Source organism: Carcharhinus amblyrhynchos, chromosome 18 (genome assembly GCF_965287045.1).
Source record: "Carcharhinus amblyrhynchos chromosome 18, sCarAmb.v2.hapA, whole genome shotgun sequence".
NCBI classification, from domain to species: domain Eukaryota; kingdom Metazoa; phylum Chordata; class Chondrichthyes; order Carcharhiniformes; family Carcharhinidae; genus Carcharhinus; species Carcharhinus amblyrhynchos.
The window spans coordinates 34,954,180-34,976,958 of record NC_137341.1 but is presented as its reverse complement, the minus strand read 5'-3'; the positions used below and the strand labels follow the sequence as shown (position 1 = coordinate 34,976,958).

Below are 22,779 nucleotides of genomic sequence, written 5' to 3'. Positions count from 1 at the left end.
CGTGCAGCCCCCACAAGCATTCTCAGGTCAGAGCCCACCCACAATAGGTTCTTCCCCTTGGCCCACCACTCCTCGGTCCCACCCACTTGCCCCAAGGCCTTGCCCTCTAGGTCTTTCTAGTGGGCAATGCCAAGGTTCCCCCTGGACATGGGTACTTTGCCCCCAGGGTAGTACCAGGGCACCTACCCTCCCACCACCCAAACCCCCATGGGCCCGTTCCCCCCCCCCTTCACTCTGGTGGGGTTTCCCGCTAATTATCCCCACATGGGGAGCTACTCTAAACCCCGCCAGAGTGAAATACTCCTGGCATGGTTGGGAGATGCTATCAGGCCTGGAGAATTCTGTGCCGGGCCCGATAATCACATTTAAAGTACATGAAGAATAGATTTAAATCACTTACCTCTCTTCCCGCTGGTTTCCAGCGCAGTCCTGACTGCACCTGTTCTTCGGCTGGGAGACCGGAGTCCACACGCATCAGGAATGCATGCACGAATCCCGCAAAATGGCCAACACACTATTCTCCCACCCCGCGTGCCAAAAAACCTGCACGCCAAGATGGGAGAACCGTCCCCCTCCCCTAGTGTGCACATCTCCTTTTCCCATTACTGCCTTCAGCCATCTAGGTCCAATGCTTTCTTCTTTCAAGATAAAACCACCATCAACGTGATGCTGAACAATACAGACAGAGGTCTATTTTTCAAGGTGAGCTGAGTTAGATTATTTGGAGACATCAGTAGAATGTTCAGTGCCCCAAACTAGAGGGAACAAAATAAACCTGATCTGCTGGTGCCCTGGCCATTTGAAAGTGCTCTGTGTGGGACTGTCAGGATTGTCATGCCGTCAACAGTTAATGCTCACAGTCTGGGATCTTTCATCAAGAAAAAAAGAGTCACTTGATCAGATACCACAACTGCCATCTAGCACAAGTCATCACCTCCCAGGCAGGAATGGAGAGAAACACAAACTACGTAGAGCACTAACCAGTAGATTCTGTGCATGTTCCAATGTTTCCTTTTCTTTAGGAGATATATCAAATGGTGTAAGTCCCATTTTCTTACATATACTGTTGCAGGCATGAGAATGAAAAAACAAGGCCATTCCTCGCACACCTGTAGTGAAAAGTGCAGAATCAGTATACCCATCTCCAAAAATAACCACACTATTGTTTACCTCAGGACATCATACTGTGAACGGTCTTATGGTTCAATGGGTCAGTGCACCATGTAGTACAGTGCTGACCTAAACCGATCAGAAAATACCTAGGCTGGATTCCTCAATCTGTGCTGAGTTAAATCATTCCACTGGGACAACAGTGAAAATGACGCAATCTGCCTCAGCGCCCATGGGATGAGAGAGGAGGTAAGCCTCACAGTCAATAGCACACCATTATTCACTACCCATGAATCAATGTGGATGAGTTATGAGGGTCACACCAACCATAATTTTGAACATCTCTGTCAAATCTCCCTTTAAGCTTTGCTGTCTAAGGATTACCATAGCAGGCTCTCTAGTCTCTCCATATAACTGAAGTCCCTCATCTCTGATACTATTATTTTCTTGAATGGCAGGTTAAGTTTGAAGGGCCAAATGCTCCTAATTAGTATGTCCTTAATCTGATAAATCTCCTCTGTACCCTCTGCAAGGCCTCGACATTGTTCCTGATATGTGATGCCCATAATTAAAGGCAATACACCAGCTGTGGGCAAACCAGTGCTTTGTAAAAGAGATAGCTTGACTTCCCTTTTATCCTAAACTCTTATCTCAAAATGTCTATATGTTTAAATAACCGAGTAAGTGAAGGAATGGCGTAATTACAGATGCCACTAGTTTATAAAGAAACATTACCCAAATTGCCATCTCCAAAGTCTGTGCCACCAAACGTATGAATCTGAGGATCTGTGTACAAATCTCCCACTCCCTGGATGTCAACAACAATCAACTGGTGTGCGGAGCGTTCAAAAGTGAAATGACTAAATGCCTGTAATTATATGGTAAGGTCAAAGGAAAGACTTGTTAATTAGTTTGATTTTAGTGGAAGGGTGATTCACAGTTCAAAGCATACATGCTTATCACAGGCACCGAGATAATATTTGGCCACAGATTTCGCAAATTAAACTTATTACAGAAAACACATGCACAAAAGGACTCCTTTTTAAAATAGGCAGATTAAATCTTGAGAAAAATGAATATTTAAAAACTCAATGGGATAGCATGCCATTTAGAAGTTTCATAATAGACATCTGCCCTTTGAGAATGACTTTAAACTTAAGGCAACAATTTTCTTTCCTCCAGTCCCATGGGACTGCAAAACATCTTTTGAAAATAGTCCAATTCTACACACACAGACCTCTTTTCAGGTCGGGAAATTTCAGGTTTCAATCCAGCAGTACAAATAAAGATCTACCTGGTTGGAACTGCTGATCTAGAAATGTCTGATTAGGGCGTGATCTATTCCGCATTATCCCCAATCTATTACTTACCTGTGGAGTAAGGCGGAAATTTTCATCCCTTACAAAGCCAGAGTTGGAGTTGTATTTGATGTATTTACCCTCTATATAATGTTCCAAGTGGTACAGAGGCTTTCCAGGCCTGTCTTTCATCTCCAAAATACACATCTGCATAATGTCAACCTGTCATAAAGGACAAAATAAACACTTGAAATGAGAACATTGCCAAATAAGTTCAAGAGTGATTGCTTTTACATTTGTAGTATTTTCAGTTAGAGATGCTGCCTGCGTCCACACCGCCCATCCCAACTTCTCTTGGAAAGACTGGCTCAGTTTGGAGTATGCTTTCTGTGCAAAGTTAAAGGAAAAAAGGCCTATAATTAAATATCACTTTTCAGAATTCCCAAAGAGCTTAACAAGCAATGAAGTACTTTTTGGAACGTTTGCAGGAAATATGGCAGCCAATTTGCACACAGCAAAGTCCCACAAACAGCAATGAGATACATGATCAGATAAATCAGCAACATTGGCTGAAGGATAAATACTGGCGTGGACACGTGGGAGAACACCCCTGCTCTTCTTCAAAACACCACAATGGGATTTTTCACATCCAAAGATGGAAACAGGGGCCTCAGTTTAACATCTCACCCAAAAGATGGCACCTCTAATACTGCAGCACTCATTCAGTATTGCACCTGGTGTGTGGGCCCGAGATCTTGTGTTTAGATAATAGGACTTGAACCCACAGCCTTCAGTTTCACCGGTGAGCAGGCTATCCACTGAGCCATGGTTAACATAGTGTAAGTCAAGACAGTGATCGTTATTAGGCCACTTGAGTCTCTGAGCGAGGGCATTACAACCATGAGCCAGTCTTCACAGCAAGAGTTAGAGAGGAGCAAAGATAGAAGACTACCAAAAATACATAAAGCAGAATGTAGACATTACCAACTTTTATTGGCTGCACTCCTGCTAATTTTCAAACAGCAGATTTTGACACAAATTCCACAAAATCCCTACACTGCAAAAGGAAGCCATTCAGCCCAATCTGCACCAACTCTCCAAAAGAATATCTCACCCTAGTTAGTGTGAATTACAGAACCAAAGCAGATTACAGTCAAGATAAAGATCAGCCATGATCAAACAAAATGGTGGAACAGCTACAGGAGCTGAATGGCTTCTTGTTATTCCTATCTTCAGAATTCACAATATAAGGAATCTGAATTGTCTAACCGACTGTCCCAGAGTCTATTACTTCACCTGTTTTGGAGGTTTGTGCCTGTTGTACTCTTCTCCCCAGAGCTTTGCTTCCATTTGAAGTCGTACATCCTCAAAATACACATTGCGATCCACAGAATCTATATAGCGCTTTGCTACATAATTGGAGGCAGATTTCCACTGCTGGTGACGTGTGAAATTCGAAAGCTTCTTCCTGATTTAAAAAGAGAAGTGTCAAAATGTAGTCTCTGGTACAACTAATCTGCAATTAAGATAATTTGGCACTTTCCTTTTTCACATTGATTTCTCAGGAGCTATTTCCTAAATATGACATATTCCACCCCTAATTTCTCCCACCGAAGGTACTTTTCTATCACTTTTTAGGATAAGTTCCCTTGCTCTCCATTATCATTTCTCACTAATTTCCTCCACACACCTTTGTATTTCTGCTGAAACCTTTGACCACTGTGAGGCATGGTTCTACAGATGAAGATTATGGTCCAGTATCTGGTTCAAGTGACCATTAATCAAGAATCTGTCTCAACAATGTGTCATGGTGTGGAGATGCTGGCATTGGACCGGGGTAAACACAGTAAGAAGTCTCACAACACCAGGTTAAAGGCCAATCAGTTTATTTGATAGTAAACCCACAAGCTTTTGGGGTTTGCCCCTTCGTCAGGTGAGTGGAGAGTTCTGGTCTTAAACAGAGCATATAAAAGGTACACACAGTTTACATAATACTGATTAGAATGCGAGTCTTTACAGCTAACCTGCTATTCAAGTTTTAAAGATGCAGACAATGTGAGTGGAGATAGCATCAGGCACAGGCTAAAAAGATGTGTATTGCCTCCAGACAAGTCTTGCCTCAGGCAAGTCATGGGGGTTACAGATAGTGCAACATGGACCCAAGATCCCTGTTGAGGCCGTCCTCATGTGTGCGGAACTTGGCTATTGATATTCTGTAAACTGTGTGTGCCTTTTATATGCTCTGTTTGAGACCAGAACTCTCCACTCACTTGACGAAGGGGAAAACACTGAAAGCCTGTGGGTTTACTATCAAATAAACTGGTTGGACTTTAACCTGGTGTTGTGAGACTTCTTACTGTGTTCAATGTGTCATCAGAGTGGAAACTAAATTTCCTTACCCAATAAACACGTTAGCATTCCCAGCTACAACATGCATGGGCAAACCTCATTTATGAATAAAGACAATTAGGGTGGCACTTAGCAACTTCCAATACTCAGTATAATCTACAATCCAGTAGTAAAGCAAAATTAAGACAGTATATGCAATGATTTAATGCACAAATTATTTTAAAATAATTCAACCCAAATAAACAAAAGGCTAAAATTTCAGTCCATATATTAAATGTGCAGAGGTGACTGCAAAGTTTAGAATCCACTGCCTGAGAATTCTAGAGATCGTCTACATGTTTCTACTGTTGGTTTAGAGGCATGTAGTATCACAGTGCTATAACCAGACTGTAAATTAATACTGCGTGCTTACAAAGACACTAATTTTGTGAAATGTCCTGCTTCATGTCTGCAAATTTTGAAAATGTCAGCAACCCATTTAATCTACTAACAAGGGATAAATCCCAGATACCACGTAGCTATAATAATTTAAAATAAATCCTCACTGACTGGATTTTAAAATAAACAATATTAAAAGGGACATATAATAGTGTCGAGGGAAGTCATGGAGGAAGGTGACTAAACGGAGAACTATTTTAGGCAGACACATTCTCCTGGAGGAATGGGCAAAATCTCCTCCACCAGTGCTGCAAAAGTTTTGGGACTCCATGAATCCTGAATGAGAAAAATGTTCTTAAAAATAAAAGTAATCAGTTATCACATCCACCAACTATTAACCAGTTTCCCAACACTCCCTGTATCCTAACTAACACAGCTCCAGTGTGTGTGTGTGTGTGTGTTTGTGTGTGTGTGTTGGACATCTTTCTTGCAAGGGGCGAGAGTAAGCAGCAATCACAAACTGGAGCCCTGACCCCTCATATTCTATCAGCCAGGGAAATGAGTATGACTGTAACAGCCATGCCACTATCCCAGCTTTGGTTTGTTAGCAAACAGTTTACCTGGCCTGCGCAATTCAGTGTCAGACCATAAAAACCAAATCACAGAAGCCATGCAAAATTCTCTCTGGAAATAAAATCAAGGTCAGAATTTTCCACACATCTCCATCACATATTTCACAAAGGTGGCCCACCATTTTCCCATTTTATGCACCTGTGTCACTGGAAAACCCTGTGTTCACCATCAGTGGGACCATAGGATCCCACTGGTGAGAACTGACAGGAAATTCCAACTGAATTGTTTTTATAAAGTGTTCTGTATAACACCCTCTATTAGGTCTTGTTACTGGGAGGCAGGGAAGTTAAATTTAATCTCCACCATCCCCCTTAACCTCTTAAGTCTACTATCATTATTTGCATTCTACTAGGAGAAAGATGTTGTCTCCTCACTACACAAGAAAAACAATTTCATTTAATTCTTTCATGGAATGTGAATGTCATTGACAAGGTCAGCATTTGTTGCCCATCGCTGATTTCCCTTTGATTGAGTGGCTTGCTAGACCATTTCAGAAGGCAGCTGAGAGTCACCCACATAGCTTGGGTCTGGAGTTGCAGGGAGACCAGCCTGGGTAAGGATGGCAGATTTTTTTCCTTTAAAGGTCATTAGTGAACAAGATGAGTTTTAGGACAATTGACAATGTTTTAATGATCACTGTTACCAAGGCTCACTTTTAATTCCAGATTTTATGAATTGAATTTTAATCCATGTCCCCAAGACATTAATCTGGACCTCTGGCGACATTACCACCATGCTACTATCTCCCCCATAGCATGATATGATAAATATACATCCAGAGCAAACAGAAGTGAGTAATGGTGAGGAATGTACAGCTTTACTTCATCACTCAGAATACCAGGACACTGTGCCCACTCTGACCTACACCAACTACTCGATGGCACAACAAACGTATAAAACTTACGTTCTGTAACATTCCCGCATTGCGCCTCGACCAAAAGGCTGAAAGGGAAACATGAATTTCTTTATTTACGCTCAAGCAAGTAATTTCTGTAAAACTTTATTAAAAGGAGAAGGAAGTACAATGAACGTCAAACGCTTATTTCTTAAGAAGCTTTCACAAGCTTTTCCTTCACTTTTAAAGAAATAAAACCAGGAATCAAATTATACTTTTGGGCTGCATTCTTGTATTCTGTACACAATTCAGTAAAAACATACATGTTGCACTGCTGTCAGTGAAATGTTGTACCAAGCCATGTGTTTCTTTTGTGATAAACAAAGCTCTGCATATCTTCAAACTGCAGCAAGGGCAGCAGACGGTAAGTGAGGTGTGGGCTAAATTCACAATCATTTTGATGCCAGCTTTCATGCTCATCATGGTGCGTGGCCACAAGGGGGGGTGGTGGTGGTGGTGGTGGAGGAGTAAGGAACCTGGTGACCAGCAGTATACTCATCATAGCTATTTCAAGGTATATCCCAAGTAAGAAGAAGAATCACTGCCATGACAGCCTGGTCAGAAGGGAAAACCCTTTGCAGGAGATGCACCGAGTCATAACAGGTTGAATGATGCTTTTGTATAGAACATAAACGGCAATACACACTAAAGATTAGGCTAATCTGTGACTTAATTAAAAATGCTGAAGAATCTTTCTACAGCGAGTCCTCACTTTATGTTGTTTAATGCCGTTTCACTTAAACATGGTTTAATCTTTGAGACTTTTTTCTGATTAATGTTGTCATTGATAGTTTTAAGTTGCCCATGCTCGGGCCAACATTCCTCTACCCCACCAGACTGCAATCTGAACCAGCCGTCACTGTTATCACTAGAGGCCCAGAGTGTGGGGAAAGAACAAGGCCCAAGTTGCAGGAGCATGGCAGGGATAGGAAGCTGCCGGCCACCCAACAGGTAATGAAGTGTTAATAACCTAGGGTGGGGAGCATGACCTGCACCATTTCCAGCTCCATCTGCAGACAGTCAAGAAGAGGTCCAGACTTCAGGGAGAGCGACCGAGCAGAACAAGAGGGAATTGCCGAGCAGGTGAAGGAAGAGAGAGAGAAAGGAAAGCAAGCAAGAAGCTGAGCTGGGTTTCAGGGGTGCTGTGATGAGAGACAGATGAATTGATACTAGAGACTTGTTTGGGTAACAATGTTATCTAATTTCAACGTATTTGTATTTCTACCATATTCAATAAATGTATTTTATTTTGCAAGCTATTTGAACTAAGAATGCAAGGTGCTGCAGATGGATGGTACAATATATCAACTCATACATTGGTTTTTCTGGGCATGAAATGTCTGAAGGAACCTAATTCTGGCTTCAACATTGATTCCTATGAGTTTCTATGATTCACGTAAAGTTGTCTCACAAAGTTGTTGTTGTCAGCAACACATCCACAGCCTTAAGTGACAACGTAGTGTACATAAGTGTGCTACACTCGTGAATGTTCACTGTGCAGCTCGAGGCACAACCCACACTTTTCTAAACCATTTATTATAACATATTTTATGTCTGATCATAAAAAAAATCAAACTTGCATTATATAATGCCTATCATCATGTCAGAATCTACAAAGTACTTTAGCACCAACCGAATACTTCTGAATTGCAGTCGCCATTGTAATATATTGAAACATGACAGTGAATTTGCAAACAGCAAGGCGTCACAATGGCAAATCTGTTTTCTCGTGATATTAATTGAGGGATAAATACTGACCACAATACCAGCGAGAATTTCCCCTGCTCTACTTTGAATGGTGCTCTGAGATCTTATACATCTGACAGTGCAGATGGGGACCTTGGTTTAACATTGCATTCAATTGAATCCACCTCCAACAACACTATTTCCCTCTGTACTGACCTTTCAGCAGTGTAGTATTCCATCAGTGCTGCAGAGGCCTTGCTTTCTGGAGTGGGCCTGAAACGTATGACCTTCTGACTCAGATATGAAATTGCTAGCATGAGCAAAGACCAAACAAGAAACACATCTCCACATGTCCCAGACGTGCAGGTTGCTTGGCAAGTTCTGGAGACGTGTTCTTTCCTCTTTAGTATTTGCTGGGCTCAGGGATAGGTAAATAGCTGTTGCATAGCAGATTAATTCAACTTTTCTAACACAGCTGAGAGCTGGCAATGGCAGTGGCCAGGTCCACGTCTCGTGCCTACATTCTCATTGGATTAACGATACAGGATGCAGATAGCAGGCAAGCAAAACACCTAACCGCAACATCCAAAACAATATTACTGTGTGAAACAGTATAAAAAGATTTACAATAGTGATGTAATTACCTGTTGTGCCATTTTCATGAATACTTCATCTTCTACCCATTTTCCTGAAATAGCATTGTACCTAGTGACACAGAAATATCAAGCAAGGGGATTATTTGAATTCTAAATGAGTTCATCACACCCAATTTCTATATATCTGATCCCTCCCTCAGGTGGAGGGTGGGACATCACTGATACACTGAAAGCTAGCGCATGGCAGCAGTGAACATGGGGAAAGTAGTTTTCACTCCCTTCAGGAAAGTCAATTCTTTTTCAGGTCAAGTGAATTAAATTCACCCAATTAGATTTAGCAAATCCAAATAATAATACAAAGAAAACTTGCATTTATATAGCATCTCTTAGGGTCTCTCAAAGTGTAGCCCCTCTGCAATGTAGGAAAGGCAATTCAATCCTTGAGACCACCTAGTTAGCTGTAAAATGCAACAATTGGAATTTCTATGTTGCCAAAAGTAGCTCTAATAAAGAATCAAATCATTACAGTGTTGGACACTCCCATAGCTAAATCGATCCCATATTTCCTACATTGAGGATTTGCCCACACTATCCAATACGATAGTGCAACTCATTTTAGTCAATTCCAAAACCGAATCAGACCAAGGACTGCTCTGCAAATCGTCAGCTTGCTTCTCAGGCTAGGCTTCCCTACACTCTGCCTTACCTTCTCAGAAGACCTTAGCAATTGATTAAGAACTTATGGATCATTCCTTTGTTATGGTTTTTCAGAACAGGATGTCTGATAAGATGACCACTGATGTGTTTACTGTCTAGGGAGTGACCAGTGGAACTGCCAACAGCTGATGGTTTCTGAAGTGTAATTCCTACCAACCAACCCCATGCTGTGTAAATGGAACATAGTTTCTCACTCCATAATATCTACAAATGCCCACTGGGAGCATTATCTGTTGTTTCAAACTGCCATGGATAAGTTTCAACATCTCAATTGCAGCCAACTGCTTCTCTCTATCAAAGAGTCAGAAAAAATGTTGGACTCATGAACATAAAAATCCTGAAACCAGTTGGGACCAGGAACATATTACAACTTAATCCAACTTTTAGAACAAATAGCTAGTAGCTTTTAGTCTTGGAGGTATTTTTAACGTTGTTATTCGCAGATTCAGGCTGGCCATGGTAGATACCTGGAATTAAGCTGTGTGTCAACACTGACCAAGAAATACTACAGGAAAAGAGGGTAAAATTACAGAAGATATATCCAAAGTTGAGAAATGTATTTAATTCTACAGTTTTCTTAATTGTTCAGTGATTATTGACACCTTCTGTTGTGATAATGAGCCTTCCAGATCAGAAGTTCCTCGTTATAGCACTGACGTTAAATTAACTGATGTCAGTTTAGCCAGACCTTAGGCGTGCTATAATTGGCCTGAGCATTTCTGGACTGGAAAGGAAAAGCAGCCAGGGTTCCCAACACTGAGTGACTCCTAGTTGGAAAGGGCTCATGTGTTGAATGTCAGATGAGAATAGCATTAGGCTTTGCTGTGATGTCCTTCATGAATCACAGTGTCCAAGAGAACACATATAGTCACTTGGGTATAATACTGGAGAAAATTAAACAATCAATTTGAAGGAAGAAAGTGAGGTGAGGCAGAGGGGATCTCAATTTTCCAATAAAACTGCACCCTCCAAAAAGAAACCTCCATTATTTGCAGACAATATTTTTTACAGCCTGGGAAAGTAACAGCTGCTATCAAAATAACTCCCTACCCTCCCTGACATTTTAAACTGCCAAAGCAATTGTTAAATATTGCAGACACTTTTACCCATTGATCAAGAAACACATCCTATAACCCCTTAAGCAAAGTGAGAGTAGCAAGGTGGCCTTTTTTGATAATCAGATCCATAGATTATTATTTTCCCACAATAAAAAGTTTTGACGTATTCGACAACCATGCTTACTTGAACTTCTATTTTCAGCAGAAACTGACTGGTCTAATTTTGGCTCACACATAGAAAAAAAATACATTCATAGCAGCGACATACTTTAGTCTGCAACAGATCTCATTGGCACTACTGCGATGCTGTGTACCAATAATATGCTGGCATTATTAATTAAAAACAGAGTCATTACTGGATACTTTTAATTAAAAGGGTGTACCCTCATATACAAACATGATTGTTTAGTTCCCAGAGTTTCCCATGAATTGCAGTATTGTAAGTTTGATTAAGCTGGCTAAAAGCCATGGTTCAATAATAAATCTTGAACATACTGCAATGATGTAACTTTGCAATACTCAGGCTAGTGTTACTGATGCCTGTTCATAATATTCCTCTTTAAAGATTGCCCTCTCACATACACAACTCTTCAGTCTGGTTTTTAATTAGCGAAGAGGTCCAAGCAAGGTTTTAAAACAGCAGAGAAACTTCAAATAATCTAAAACACCAAACAGAAAATGAATCTTTTAGCTAAAACTCCTTTGGTTGTTAGTGTACAATATTAATGGAAATAAGTTAACTCCTAGAAGCTTTCTTTCTCTTTGGTAGGCATCAAAACTTTAGAAAAGGTGCAGAGGAGATTTACTAGAGCAGAGAAATTTAAGCAGAGTTTGAAAAGAATTGTTCAAAATCATGAAGAGCTTTGACAAAGTAGATATAAAAAATGTTTCCACTGTAGGGAAGGTCAGTAACTTGGGGACACAGATATAAAAGAAATTACAAAAAAGGCCTGGTAGGGAGAAAAAAAATTATGTAGTGAGTTGTTATGATTTTGAATGCACTGCCTGAAAGAGCGGTGGAAACAGACTCACTAGTTACTTGTGAATGGGAATTAGATTAATACTTGAAAAATAAAGAAAAACTACAGGATTAAGGGGAAGGAATAGCAGGTGTGGGTCTAATTTGATAGCTCTTTCAGAGAATTGGGACAGGTTCAATGAGCTAATTGTCCTCCTTCTATACTGTATAATTCTATAATGACTATGACCCATTTTGGAGTAGTTTCACAGGTAGTGGTTGACTCTGCTACTTTGAACAAGCGACCATTTTCATGCAATAGCCTATTCAGTGAACTGGTAGGTTACTGAGAGGTGAAGAGCATCACATCTCAGTCTGATGCTAACCTCACCCACCTCACTTTCCAACACAGGGGTCACTGGATAGTGGTCAGAATATTTTGCCTGATGTTTTCTCTCCCTAGCTAAACACTAAGGACAACCGTAGTATCCCAAACATTACTCGATAAGGATATAAGCTATCTCTGCACAGAAACACATAGTCCTTATCTCTATGGTGCGGCACTCTATTGACAGCACAAACCCTTGTCTAGCCATGAAAACTTGTGGAAGCATTTAAAAATTAGCAAAATGACACTCTTTCCAATCCTCAAACTAGGTGACTGAGTCTACACAAGCCTGTTTTTGAAAGGAAACTGATAAAGGGAGAACACTCCTTAAGAATGGTTGATGACAAATCAGTCAGGACAGATGCGTTTGATATCAAACAATACCACAAACCAATCTTCCTATAATTACAACAATATTGGGTCCAAGGAAAATGAAAAATTCTGCCTTTTATATAGGAAATTCCTTCACTTTCTTGCCTTATTTCTGTACAGCAGTTGAAAAATTCTACGGACATTAACACGCTGAATTTATGTTTTGGCACAGTCTAATATACAGCATTTAGGAAAAAAACACTCAGGCAGACTTCCTGTTGATCCTCAACTTCGACAGAATGCAATTCTATTCTGAATCATGTTTACTGTGCGTTAAATTTTGTTCCTCACAAAGTTTCATTTTAATTTGAGACTCATATTTCAGACTTTCAGGAATCAAATGATGCAACTAAAGTTGCAAGAAATATAAACCTGTAACGAGTTGCAGACTCGGTCTCAATTTCTTCCAGATGGAATTCTGCCCAAGGATCAGGTATGTGTTTAGCTTTTTCCAATGCATGTCTCCAAGCCTCCTGCAAAACAGACAAAATAAATCAGTTGCCTTACTAAAGGTCTGGTGCTAACTCTGCATTTAATTCATATAAGCATTCTATTTAGGCTTTTCTAGTTAAACAACTTTCACATTTGTAAACCAATGATCTATTATCAGAGCCATAGATGGCATCCAAGACAGTTGCTCCAATGGTTTGTAATTATTTGTTACAAGGGTTCATTTTAAAAAGAAAGAGGCACCATGGTGTTAAAAAGCAATGAATATTCAGGGCACACAAGCACAATGGTCTAATTGTGCTTCTTTTTCGTATGCTCTTCCACAGACACACGATTCATTCTTTGATTACTGTGCAACAAGAAACTTAAAATGGGATTTGGGAAGATTGTTAAGCGTTAAAAGGAAAATATTATTTCAGCTTGTTCCAATCTAAAAATTTCAGAATTCATTTTATAAAGCATAATATTAGTTAAAATAATAAAGCTTAGTATCTAGACATTTTTTTCCACTTATCAGTTCCCACTGCTGAATAAGATAATTTTACCATTAAAAAGAATGGTACAACAAATGTGAATTTGTTCTTGTACTTCAAAGGGCAGTGCAAAAGGAATCTGTATTTTTCAGATGTCCCATATGTACGTGATACCGAACTATTTCTTCCATTTACCCAGTTATAAAAATAAGTACAACAAATAAGTCAATAATCTAACACAGCCCATTTGCACTCTAATAAAAACTCTTCCAAATCCTTTACAAACCCAGTTCACTGAACCCAATAACGTGAGCAGACATTGCTTTCCTGCAGAGAGTATTCAGGTATGTCTAATTAGATGCAATATTTGCTTTTCATGTTAGTTTCCACCACAGCTGATTTTATTACAATAAGTCACCAGGTCACCAGGTCACCAGCCAAGAACAGAATTCTACTGAAAGGTCATCAATCTGAAACGTTAACTCTGTTCCTCCATCCACAGATGCTACCTGACCTATTGAGTACTTCCAGAATTTTCTGTTTTTGTTACTAATCTTCCCTCTGGTCACAATATATAAATTGCAGTAAACTTTTAATCTCATAATTGTTAAAATTGAAAAGACTGGTTCAGCAAATTGCACACACGTAGACACAGAATCCAAAGCACCTCCTTGTGGCACATTGACATGACAGCAATGTGCACTCTGGATCACATTAATATTCTGAACTGATCTATACTACACTTGAACCCGACAACAAACAATGCTCGTTTTAAATGTCCCATTTGCAAATGAGATCAAATAGCAACCACAAGAATAGGTGTTAAAGTTCATCATCGCTGAGATAGCAGATTGCACTTATATTTCTTTTAGAAACTGTTATGTCAAGTTATGATTTTTTGAAAAATTTCATTTGTTGTAATCTTAACAATTTCAATTAAAACATTGCTTGAACTTTTTCTAGTCAGTTTAAGATCTAGTGTCATGGGAAAATAGCTAACCTGAAATATTACATTGGAAATAAAAATACAACATATCAGTATTAACCTCTGGGAACAATATAAGGGAATCATATATAGAAAGAAATGGAACTAATAGATTCTGTTGTTGCACAAGCCAAGGTTGGGTGCAGGAAGCTGCAGAGCTGAATGCCCTTCAGATATCTCAGAGTTCTGTAAACAAAGAGGCTCAACTGAGACTTCAAGACAAGGAACTATAACCACAGTGAACAAAAAATGCTAAAAATACTCAATAGACCTAACAGCATCTGTGGAGAGAGAAACTGAGTTAACATTTCAAATCGATCACTCTCAATTACCCATCATCAGTTCTGACAAATTATGAATCTGTTTCTCTTTTCATATGGGCTGCTGGACCTGCAGAGTATTTCTACTATCTACTGTATTTCCTGTTGTACCATTCAAAATGGAGCATGTTTGAGCAGTAGCAAGGACACTATCAGACGAGGTACAGGAGAAGACATGAATGTCACTGATTCCTAACAGTGCTGCTTAAAGCATAAAAGAGAAAGAAGGAAGTTGCATTTATACGTGCCTTCAAAAACTTCCCAAAAAACTTTACAGACAATAAAGTATTTTTTAAAGTGTAACCACTGTTACCATATCAGAAATGTAGCAGTCAATTTGCACACAGCAAGTTCCCTCAAACAGCAACAAGATAACTAACCAGATAATCTGTTATAGTGATGTTAGTTGAGGACTAAATATCAGCCAGGATACTGGGGAGGACTCTCTATTCTTCTTTGAATAGTGCCAGAGTGTCATTACCATCCAGCTGACAGGGCAGATAGAATATCATTTAACACCTCATCAGAAGGCAGCACCTCTGACAATGCAGCACCCCAATGAAGTTCTAGTTGAGATTAGCTCAAATTCTGGACTCGAGGTCTTCTGAGAGGTCAATGAGTCAGGAAAACCAGGAACCAGAGACAAAAATCAAGATAATCTAAAAGTCTGACAGGAAAAGGGTGGTGTGAATGGAAGAACAAAAGAAGCTGAATAGAATCTGTGTCAGAGCAGCAGATAGCATAGGACAGCCTGACCGATGGAGTTTTGGTTGCTTTGTCATGAGATCTTGCATGGGTGTGTGTGATCTCCCCCCATTTGTGTTGACTCCCTTTCACAACAACAACAACAACAACAACAACAGTATATTAATATAGCATCTTTAAAGCAATGAAATGTCCCTAGTTGCTTCACAGGAGCAATACAAAGCATGACACAAAGAGATATGAGATCCAGATGACCAAAAGCTTGGTCAACAAGGATGGTTTTAAGATGTATCTTTAAGGAGAAAAGTGAGGTAGAGAAGCAGAGAGGTGTAGGAAGAGAATTCCAGAGCTTGGGGCCTTGGCAATTAAAGGCATGATCACCAATGACGAATCAATTATAATTGGGAATGTATAAGAGCTAGAATTAAAGGCAGATGTCAGAAAGTTCTTGTGCTGAAGGAGATTACAATGATAGGGAGGAGCGAGGCCATGGAGATATTTGAAAACAAAGAGATAATACACAGATAGCTGAGTTTTGAGTGAACTCAAGTTTGTGGTAGGTAGAATGTGGGAGATCTGCCAGGGGTGCAATAGAATAGTCAAATCTAAAGTAACGAAAGGCATGAATGATGGTTTCAGCACCAGATGAATTGAAATAGGGTGAAATCGGGTAATACTACAGCAGTGAAAACAGGTAGTCTTAGTGATGGCATGAATAAGACATCAGAAGCTTATCTCGGAATCAAATATGACATCAAGGTTGCAAACAAACTGGCTTAATCTCTGACTGTTCCCAAGGAGAGGAATGGAGTTGGCAGCTAAGGAATGGATTCTGGAGCAGGGGCTAAAAACAATGGGCGGGATATTCCAGTCACATCTGCCCTGGGACCTGATATTTCTGCCCAAAGTCAACGACCCTTTCAATGGTCTGAGAAATTGTCCTTCCTGCTCATGACAATTCGCGCAGCGGCAGGATCAGAAGATTTACCCCACTAGATTTAGTTTTCTCAATGTTTGATTGGAGGACATTTTTCCTTCTCCTATCTGATAATATAGCAACAGCTGAGGCGTCAAGAGAAATAGTGGTAAGACACAGCTGGATGTGGTCTGCATACATATGAAAATTAGTGCTGTACCTTCACCCTTGTCCTTAGCTTCTGAATGTTTGCATATATTTTTGCAAGCTTGTATCACGATGCAGATTAGCATGCAGATACATCAAACTATCTCAATTCCAGTGCAATTTTCTTAAAAAAATCATTCACAATGCTGACTTGCTAGAAACGTCAACCTTTATTGTTCAACCCCAACTACTTTTGAGAACGTGCTGGGGAACCACCTTCATGAAATACTGCACTCCCTATTGTGTAAACACTGCCACCATCCTATTAGGGGAGAAATCCAGGGTTTTGACCGAGTGACAATGAAGAACTGGCAACATAGTTCCAAGTCAGGATGGCATGCATCTTGGAGAAAAACTTCGAGAAAGGTCATGATAGGTCACCTCCTGCTCTTCTCCTTCAGATAGAGATCACAAATTCGGAAAATATTGAAGCCTCTGCACCACGATTCAGCACACAAGAGGCCTTTTAAGGGAAAGCAGTGCCACAGTGAGAGGTATAGCAATATAATTTGATGTACTGGCACACAAGTGCACCTCTGCTCAGTGATCAGATCAGTAAGTCTTTACATCAATTCAGCAGGCCTAGCTCTAACAATGCGGGACCTCTGTTTCCATATGGTGAAGTAACAAATGTGATTCTGTTGCATATACTGTTGCTGATTCTACAGAACCCACTCTGCAATATAAACAGGATGAAAATGATGCCACAGAAAATGGATAATAATTTAGGACTGTTACTAGATAGAAACAGGGCATCGGATTCTTCAATTCTGGTGCAAAACATTGTGATGTGGTAAATCTTCAGATAAACACCCATCTCTCACCTTTTTTAAACTCTCCAAAAACATAACTGCAAAGGTAAATGGAACTGCATATCTGCCCATATATAGCTAGAGTAAATAGCCAGAGAACTGCACTAAATGTACCCTGTGCTGCTACATCAGGACTTTCAAAAAAAACACTGAAAACAACCTTGTGGTTTCTACTTCTGCTTTTATTGTACACAGTAGGGGGATACTAAGTTCATATGTTCAAGATCGTTTTCTTTTGCTTCCCCTGCCTGCCGACATTTCCTAAATGCAGCAACTCTGACAAAAGGGAAAAAACAGTAAAATGGGCAAATAAGAATACTGGTCTGAACTGGTCATGTGTACTTTAAAATGGAACATCAGTAAAATGAGACAAGAATAGCAGTCCGGACTGTTTTGTCCTTCTGGGGACAGATCCCCTGGCTCCAGCTTTTTCTCCACGAGCCTACAAGAAATTAAAGACAACAAACGTATCACCATTTTTGAGCCCTCGCTCTGTTCTTTATTCAATGTCTATTTGAGTTGTTTTCTGGGCAGGTGAAAGGAGAAAAGGAATCATTAGATGACAACCAGGAGTAGTGAATATTGCTCTGAATCTAAAGGTGGCAGGCACCAATTTTCTCCAAACTAAATCTCTAATTTCCCTCCGAAGACATTTAATAGTATACACTTCCAACAGTGTTATAAGTCAGCCTATTGTTTTTAAGCAGCCAGGCTAAAAGTAAAGCCACAGCTGGCTTCAATTGCATTCTGTGAGGGTAGGATGTCTGGTAGAGGTAAAGGTGGGAAAAGTCTTGGGAAGGGCGGTGCTAAATGGCACCGGAAAGTTCTCCGCTATAACACTGAGGGAATAATTCAGCCTGTTATCCGTCGGCTCGCTCGGCGTGGGGGACATTAAGTGCATTTTAGGCCTCATCTACGAAGAAACCCTCAGAGTCCTGAAGGTTTTCTTGTAGAACATCATTTGGGACTCAGTCACCTACACCGAACATGCAAGATGCAAGACCGTTACTGCCATGGATGTTATGTAAGCCCTGAAACACCAAGGGCAAACCTCTATGGTTTTAGTGGTTGAAAACTTAGGGGAAAATATTTCAACTGCATTCTGGAGGCATCACACTCTGTATCATTGGCCTTATTTCAAATGAAGAAGTACAGAACATCCTCACTCTAACATACCATTTGCAACACTGTAATGTTCAAATCTTGTGACCTTTGACAATACTTGTGGTGTAAGCGAACTCATAAATAAACAACTCCACTCAAGTGTCTGCTTATCTACCATACCCAAAATACAGAGTAAATGCTGGCTTCAGACAAGGTTTATGAAAATGTTTAACTGCTGCAAGCAGTCATTATGACTAAGAGACAATTTTTTTTTATGTGACGAATTATGTGCAATCAGGAACAGTTGTATCACAGCTTGGTATGGCTCCTGCTCTGTCCAAGACGGCAATAAACTACAAAGCGTCGTGAACAAAACTCAGTCCACCAGTCAAACTAGCCTCCTGTCCACTGACTCTGCCTATACTTTCCGCTGCCTCGGAAAAGCAGCCAGCATAATCAAGGACCCTACGCACTCACACATACTCCCTTCCACCTTCTTCCACTGGGAAAAAGACACAAAAGCCAGAGGGCACATACCAACCGACTCAAAAATAGCTTCTTTCCTGCTGCCATCAAGCTTTTGAATGGACCTACCTCACATAAATTGATCTTTTTTTTAAAACACCCTGGCTATGACATACATTACATTCTGCACTCACTCCTTTCCTTCTCTATGATTGGTATGCTTTTGTCTGTATACAGTGAAGACTTTCTCTGTGTACAAATAAAACACAATCATAGAATCCTATTGCGCAGAAGGAGGCCATTCGGCCCATTGAGTCTGTACCGACCACAATCCCACCCAGGCCCTTATCCCCAAAATCCAATGCATTTACCCTAGCTAGTCCCCTTGACACTAAGGGGCAATTTATCATGGCCAATCCACCTAACCCACACATCTTTAGGGACATGGGGAGAAAGTGCAAACTCCGCACAGACAGTGATCCAAGCCAGGAATTGAACCCAGGTCCCTGGCACTGTGAGGCAGCAGTGCTAATCAATGTGCCACCCTATATGTGACAATACATGTGACAATAAATGTGACAATAAATCAAATCAAATCAGACAAGTGATAGGTGATGTCAAGTTTGGATTTCTAATCTTGAAAACAATAACAATATATATTTATAGAAAGCAAAACATTGCACAGAGCATTAAATAAAATTTTCACTAAACCACATAAAAAGTGATATTAGAACAGGTAACAAAAACTTAGTCACAAAGCATGGTTTTAAATAGAATCTTAAAGAAGGAGAGAGATGCTGAGGTTTAAGTCTGTGGAAGGAAGGAAAAGCTCAAGAGAGGTAAGGAGTTTTCTAGAATGTTGAGCTGCAGGAAAGTGAGATGAGTCTTGATTCAATCATGGCAAGAATTAAGACCAGAATTAAATGAGTCATTAAAAGAAAATTTACAAGGACATGCAGGGAAACATACACCGCAAGATAAAAAGGTCTGGAGCAGGGCAGCATAACTGCAGATTACGCAGTGAAATGATGATAGATATAAGACCTACCCGACCGCGGTCAGTTAATGAGCCAAACTTAGGAGGGGTCTGGTGATTCTGAAGAATACATGAAAGATAATTTAGAAATACAAAAATTTACTAAAAAAAAACAATTATAGGCAATTCTTAATGGAAACAAAAGTGCTATCTCTTGCTTGGTCATGTTTCATTAATCATATCTGATGAAAAAGTGCCCATCCATATCCTCGGTTCATTCAGCCAAAACTATTGAAAGATTATTCTTGTTTTTAAATGATCCTGGGCCAGAAAAGTTAATTGACTGATTACTGGACAAAATGCAATAATTTTGTCAAGTTATTTTTCTGAGCTCATAGTGAGGCGATTAGAAAATGATATATAAATATACATGTAAAAATGGATAAATGTTTTCAGTATTTTAGAAACGTTCTTATATTTTAGGGTTAAAATGGGGTACTGCTATTTTTTCATCTGTTTTAAGATTTGAAATCTTCTGAAATATTTCTGACAAGTTGGGTGTCTTCAGCGTTGGTTCCTTTGGTAGGAATAATGGTAGGAAGGACTGTTACTTACGTGGCGAAAAACTGCAGCAGGCGACAGTGCAGAGGGACCTCGGGGTCCTTGTGCATGAGTCGCAAAAACCCAGCCTGCAGGTGCAGCAGGTGGTCAGGAAGGCTAATGGAATGCTGGCCTTCATAGCGAGGGGGATTGAATATAAAAGTAAGGAGGTCTTGCTGCAGCTGTATAGGGCATTGGTGAGGCCGCAGCTGGAGTACTGTGTGCAGTTTTGGTCGCCGCACTTACGCAAGGATATTTTGGCCTTGGAGGGAGTGCAGAGGAGGTTTACTAGGTTGATACCGGAGTTGAGGGGGTTGAGCTATGAGGAGAGGCTGAATAGACTGGGCTTGTACTCGTTAGAGTTTAGAAGAATGAGGGGAGATCTCATTGAGACATATAAGATGATGAATGAGATGGATAGGATAGAGGTGGAGAGACTCTTCCCGCTCAGAAAGGACAGTAGGACTAGGGGGCACAGCCTCAAGATAAAGGGGGGGCGGTTTAGAACGGAGTTGAGGAGGAACTTCTTCACTCAAAGGGTGGTGAATCTCTGGAATTCTCTGCCCGTTGAAGTGGTGGAGGCTGCCTCGCTAAATATTTTTAAGACGCGGGTTGATGGGTTTTTGATAAGCGAGGGGATTAAGGGTTATGGGGAGAGGGCGGGAATGTGGAACTGAGCCACGACAGATCAGCCATGATCTTATTGAATGGCGGGGCAGGCTCGAAGGGCTAGATGGCCTACTCCTGATCCTATTTCTTATGTTCTTATGTTCCCCTTTGTTTACAGACCTTGGTCTATTGCATCTCACAAGAACAGATAACTAAGAGTCTTATGTTAATTCCCGAGACAACAATCAACTGACATAAACATGCATCAATAAAATTTCCCTAACAAACAAGCTGTAAAATAAATGTCAAGACTGCAGAGATTAAAGTGTCATCAGTAGATACTGGCGCAGATACTGCTTAAGCAATATAGCACTATTTAGATGCTGGATTGCCTAAGGAACAGTATTATTGCAAAAACAAAGCATTATTCTAATACTCAGTGACTATCACTGCTAGCTGTGCAGATACATGGATTTGGGCCTGTGTCTGTGGGAGTTTGTGCATTCTCCCTGTTGTTGCGTGGGTTTCCTCCCGGCGCTCCAGTTTCCTCCCATACCCCAAAGATGTGCTCTTAGGCTGATTGGTGTACCAAATTGACACTATTCTCCCCTGAATCTGGCTACATTAGGGGTTCCACTCACATACACACAGGGCAGGGTAGGTGTAGGAGGATGCGGCGGCACGGGCTCGTTGGGCCGAAGGGCCTGTTTCCCGTGCTGGGTTGTTCTTTGTTCTTTGTACTCCTGAAATAACTAGCTGCTGAAAAACAAATCTTGAAGGAAATATGCCACTGTATTGAAAAATACATAAGCAATTGTTTCTTACAAAAACCTGTTATTTCAATGTGAAAAATAAGACCAAGTCCCATTTGACAACATGGATTCTTTTTTTTTTACCATGGGCCTGAACTTGCTCAGAGTGGCAATCAGAGTTGAATTAACACTCCACTCCTTGTTTTTTACTTCAAACATATTTCAATGGTATCTCGGCTGATCTTCCAACGCAGGATCAGCAAAAGCCAGGCAGTATAGTGCACTCATGGGGCATCGTGTCAACCGCCATTCTGTTGGATGCAAGGAGGCCCTGGCCCCTTTCCTATGGCACTAGCTGGGAGGGAGGTGGATGCTCTGTAGGAGTGGGCAAAATTCATGGGTTGGTAATTCCACATCAGGGCGTGCAGCTGCTTAGGGGACTGGGAAGTCCCACAGGAAGTTGGTGTGGGTCTGTGCAATGCTTTCCCAATAGTTAAGTGATTCTAATTCTTGTAGCTATTGATGTAACTCAGTTGGAATTATCCAAAACGGTTTGCAATTTAAATTGCATTTTCAGATGGTTCCCAGTGCTGGGCAATTGCCATGAGGAAATTTGCACTTCTGGGTGGGTGTCCTCAGTGCATCTTTGAGGCAGTTCCCAATATAATGAGTTTGGAAGTTAGAACACAATTTGAGGAAAATAACCCAAAATTCTCATTTTATTTTAAAGCAACAGATGGGTCTTCTTCCCATTGTTGTATTTCTGAAAACCCAAGATCCCTAAATTACCAGCAAACCTATCCATTAGTTTTCACAAAACACACATGCTCACCATTGCCAAATCCTCAAACCCATAATAAATTCATCTGGAGGAATGCAGATTGAAATCCCACTGCGTGATATTAGTAACAAAAGCTAACATTCTTTTGTAAAATGAAATTCCTTTGCTACTAACTTATGAATTTAC

The 22,779-nt window shown here is 40.5% G+C and overlaps 1 protein-coding gene across 8 annotated transcripts in view; it reads right to left on the bottom strand.

Annotated features, from left to right (window-relative positions):
* Window positions 1-22,779, bottom strand: part of eef2k (eukaryotic elongation factor 2 kinase) — a 55,181-nt gene that overhangs the window by 17,778 nt on the left and 14,624 nt on the right. For 7 of the 8 annotated variants that reach the window (XM_080206776.1, XM_080206783.1, XM_080206778.1 and 4 more), the window contains 8 exons: window positions 19,924-19,971; window positions 12,811-12,911; window positions 8,994-9,054; window positions 6,673-6,710; window positions 3,705-3,876; window positions 2,481-2,630; window positions 1,846-1,978; window positions 982-1,109 (listed from right to left, as the gene is read on the bottom strand). In XM_080206776.1, coding sequence (XP_080062902.1) covers window positions 982-1,109; window positions 1,846-1,978; window positions 2,481-2,630; window positions 3,705-3,876; window positions 6,673-6,710; window positions 8,994-9,054; window positions 12,811-12,911; window positions 19,924-19,971 — 831 coding nt within the window. The remainder of the gene's footprint in view (window positions 1-981; window positions 1,110-1,845; window positions 1,979-2,480; window positions 2,631-3,704; window positions 3,877-6,672; window positions 6,711-8,993; window positions 9,055-12,810; window positions 12,912-19,923; window positions 19,972-22,779) is intronic. The other variant, XM_080206782.1, reaches the window with a different exon arrangement.